At 48.2% G+C, this 3,903-nt stretch overlaps 1 protein-coding gene across 1 annotated transcript in view; it reads left to right on the forward strand.

Annotated features, from left to right (window-relative positions):
• The window catches only part of TECPR2 (tectonin beta-propeller repeat containing 2), a 128,704-nt gene that overhangs the window by 2,617 nt on the left and 122,184 nt on the right, over positions 1–3,903 (forward strand). The window contains 1 exon segment of the mRNA XM_014592218.2: positions 3,330–3,615. Coding sequence (XP_014447704.1) covers positions 3,397–3,615 — 219 coding nt within the window. The 5' untranslated portion in view covers positions 3,330–3,396.

Genomic DNA, 3,903 nt, shown 5'->3' on the forward strand with positions numbered 1-3,903 from the left:
TTTTTTTTTTTTTTTAAACCCCAGCGTGTTTTGTGGTTTTTTTTTTTTTTTTTTTTTTTTTTTTTTTTTACCCCAGCGTCATTAACCACTCCTGTGCTATTTTTCTATAGTAAAAGAGGGTCAGTTGTATGGCAGTGGGTCTGAGACCTGGAGTAGGATGGGTTTGTGTGAAAATTGGATAAGGGTGGCAGTGGTGGGTGTTCAATGAAAACTCTTAGCAAGAATGTTTATTGAGTCTATTTGTTTTCCCCAGACTTATCCCCAAACAGTGAAGCATGGCTGTAGACTTCTTTATCAGCCCACCTCTAGATGCCTCTTCCTGTGAGGAGCTGTGCTGGGAGTCACCCTTAGCTTGCTTCTCCCTCTGAATATTGGGTGAGGGTCTGGCAGGCTGGTGCTGAGCTGACCTGCAGGCCCCCACCCAGGGAGAAGGCATGGGCCCACGTGCACCTGCTATGGTTTCCTGGGAGCCTGGCTCAGACTTGGCTTCCCTTCCTCTTCTTGACGCTGTGACTCACTGGCCTCTAGGTGTCTTTTGGAAAAACATGTTGAAGCATAATAGTATGACCATTCTAGAAGACAGTTTTGCAGAAATATTTTTTTGACTAGAGGGCATGTGTGATCTCTAGACAGAGAGAGGGGGAAAGGAGAAACTCCCCTCCACACCTCTCCACCATGGGGAATGATCATGCTATAATTCCTTCTCCTCCACCTCTCCCTCACTTTGGGATTTTGCCCATACATGCACACATACCCAGCATGTTTCTCAAACCACTGGGTCCAGGACTCAAACCGTAAGGGCCCCAGCTGCCTTAACCACTAGGCCACAACGCTGGCACACTTCTTTCTTTTTCTTTTTCTTTTCTTTTCTTTTCTTTTTTTTTAATTAGCTGTAGGGCATGTGCACTAGCTGGAGAGAGAGAGAGAGAGAGAGTGTACCCCGCACAGGCCCTTCTCCACTCTCCTGTTGGGCATGCATGCACTCATGCTCATGTACTCTGTGTCTGTCACGCCACTGGAGCAGGATGTGAGCCATAGAGTCAGCCGTGTGGGATCCAGCTGCCGTAACCACCGAGTCACGTGCTGCCCACTTTTTTATTTAATTCAATATTTTCACCTCTTAAAACATAACTTCTAAGAATATTTTTTAAAAGAATTATTTATTTTATTTATTCATTTATTTTAATTTGACCAGAGAGGGAGAGGGAAAATGAGAAAGCAAGCCACCAGGTCTGGCACTTGAACCATGGTCAGCCATGTGGGAGTGTCCAGCACCTTAACTATTTTACTTTATTTTATTTTTGAAGTTGACCAGAAAGAGAAGTTTGAATTTGACCAGAAAGAGAAGAAAAGTGACAAACCAACCTGCCAGTCCGGGACTCCAACTGCTGTCACCCATGTGGGAGTTCAGCCACCTAAACCGCCACACCACCTGCCGGCCCCAAGGTGGTTTTTAAAATACTAACCCGGTGACATATTCCATTAAGGCCATGTCCAGCACCATGTGGGAGTGTCCAGCACGCCACCTGCCGGCCCCAACTTCTGAGAATATTCTGAGATGTTGTCTATGGTCTTTATGATGGTGGAATTAAAACATTTTGTCTGGGGGTCCAGCAGATGGTGTAGTGGTTAAGGAACTGGACTCCTATGTGGTTGACCACAGTTTGAGTCCTAGACCTGGCAGCTTGAAACTCACATTGGGCCCATGTTTGTGCATGCCCAATATCCCAAGAGGAGATTGAAGGAGTAGGGATTGCAATATGGCCATCCTTCCTGGGAGGTGATTTCTTGCTTTTTGTCAGTCTTTCTGTCACTCTGTCTCTTTCTCTGGTGAGTGGATGCACCGTATAGCAAAAGAAAAAAAAAAAAAAACCTCTCAAAACCTTTTTTTTTGGGTGGAATATTTTGATTTATCCATATAGGTATTTTCTGAGATTTTTCTGTGTAGTCATTAGCAATTAGTTCTAGGAGAATAACAACATGGAAAATGCTCATGATGTATTAAGTGAAAAACAGTCTACGCGTGTGTAGGTACACACACATATCTGTAGCCAGCCGTGTATATAGCCTGTCTGTAGGATGGGATTGGGAGTGACTTACTTGTTCGTACTTTTCTATAATACATTTTCAACAGTGAGCCTTTATAAATGTCAGCTCCCAGAGCTGTGACTGTAGTGGTGGGCGGTGCCTAGCACTTGGAGGAAAGCACCTCCATTCGGATCTCCCCTTGTCTTCCGAGTGAGTCTCGTGACCCTCTGGCCCTCAATACCTTCTGAAGTTGGGGATTACACTGCTTTCAGGGCCAAGAGAGGATACAGTGAGTGAGCACTTGTTTTTTGTTTGTTTGTTTATTTGTTTGTGTTTTGTTTGTTTGTTTGCTTTTGGAGAGGTTTTTGCTATAGGGTGCGTGCGCTCACCAGAAAGACAGAGAGAGATAGAGAGATAGAAAGTGAGAAATCACTCCCTGGGGGGGATGGCCATGCCACAGTCCCTTCTCCTCCATTCTCCTCTCGGGATCTTGGGCACGCATGCACATGTGCCTGGCCTGAGTTTAAGCCTCTGGATCTGGGACTCGAACCACAGTCAACTACATGGGAGTCCAGCGACATAGCCATTATGCCATCTGCTAATCCCAAATGAGCACTTTGTTAAACGTGGCATGCCGTGTAAGGGTTGAGTGTGTGTGTTAAGGGACAGTTTGAGTCCCACATGCAAGGAGCTGTGAGTCTCCTTATGGAAATGCAGGTGCTGTGAAGCTGGGCTCCAGGCGAGCAGTGAGGGTCTGTGGCCATCCAGCCGGGGACCGGTTTCCTCTCTGTCTCATTAACACAGTAGCTGAGATTGGGCCTGTACTGTCACAGTTCAGAGTGTTTTTCCTGTTTCTCTTTTCCGCATCTCACTGTACCCCGTTGGCCTCCTGGTTCAGGGTGTTCTCCATAAAACCTTCTCCACTCTAAGCCATGTTGATCTTCTGTAAACCCATGGAGACCCAGAGATTAGCACTGGATTACGTGTGCTTTTGTGTCTCTTGGTTTCCTCTGCCTCCCCCGGCTAGAGTATGAGCTGTTTGAGAGTAGAGCTGTTTTTATGTTATTTCCACTCCTGCACGACATTTACCATAGCATAATTTTAGGGACCAGTGCACATTAAAGTGCATTTTGAATTACAAATGCTCTAAAGTGATCTCAGTGACACCTCGTTTGCATTCTCTGTTTAAACTCCTGCTGTGATTTTTACCCTCCTCAAAGTTTCTTGTTCCCACTGTTAAGTGTGACTTCTTTCTTTTGGCATGACTAGGCATTAAAGAGTTATAATCCCTTGTTCTCTAGCCCCCAGGTTCCCTAGATGACAAGCATTCCTTTTCCTGCCTGAAGATCATCTGTGGGAACCTTGGCCATGGCGTCGACCTCAGAGCCTGTTACATTCAGAGAGTTCTGCCCTTTGTACTATCTGCTCAACGCCATTCCCACCAAGATCCAGAAGGGCTTCCGCTCAGTCGTGGTCTACCTCACGGCCCTCGATGCCAACGGGGACTACATCGCGGTGGGCAGCAGCATCGGCATGCTCTACCTGTACTGCCGGCGGCTCAGCCAGATGAGGAAGTACAACTTCGAGGCGAGTCTTGCTTTGCTTTACACCAGAGTGTGCACGAGCGCCGGCCATGCATGAGCCCCGCTGTGTGTGAGTCCCGCTGTGCATGAGCCTCAGCTGTGGGGGAGCCCCACTGTGCACGAGCCCTGGCCATGCATGAGTCCCGGCTGTGCGGGAGCCCCGGCCATGTGGGAGCCCTGCTGTGTGTGAGCCCCGGCTGTGCAGGAGCCCCGGCCGTGCGGGAGCCCTGGCTGTTCGGGAGCCCCGGCCGTGTGGGAGCCCCGGCCCTGCGGGCGCCCCGGGCATGGGGGA

The sequence above is a fragment of the Tupaia chinensis genome, unplaced genomic scaffold (assembly GCF_000334495.1).
Source record: "Tupaia chinensis unplaced genomic scaffold, TupChi_1.0 Scaffold000671_2, whole genome shotgun sequence".
Classification (NCBI taxonomy): domain Eukaryota; kingdom Metazoa; phylum Chordata; class Mammalia; order Scandentia; family Tupaiidae; genus Tupaia; species Tupaia belangeri.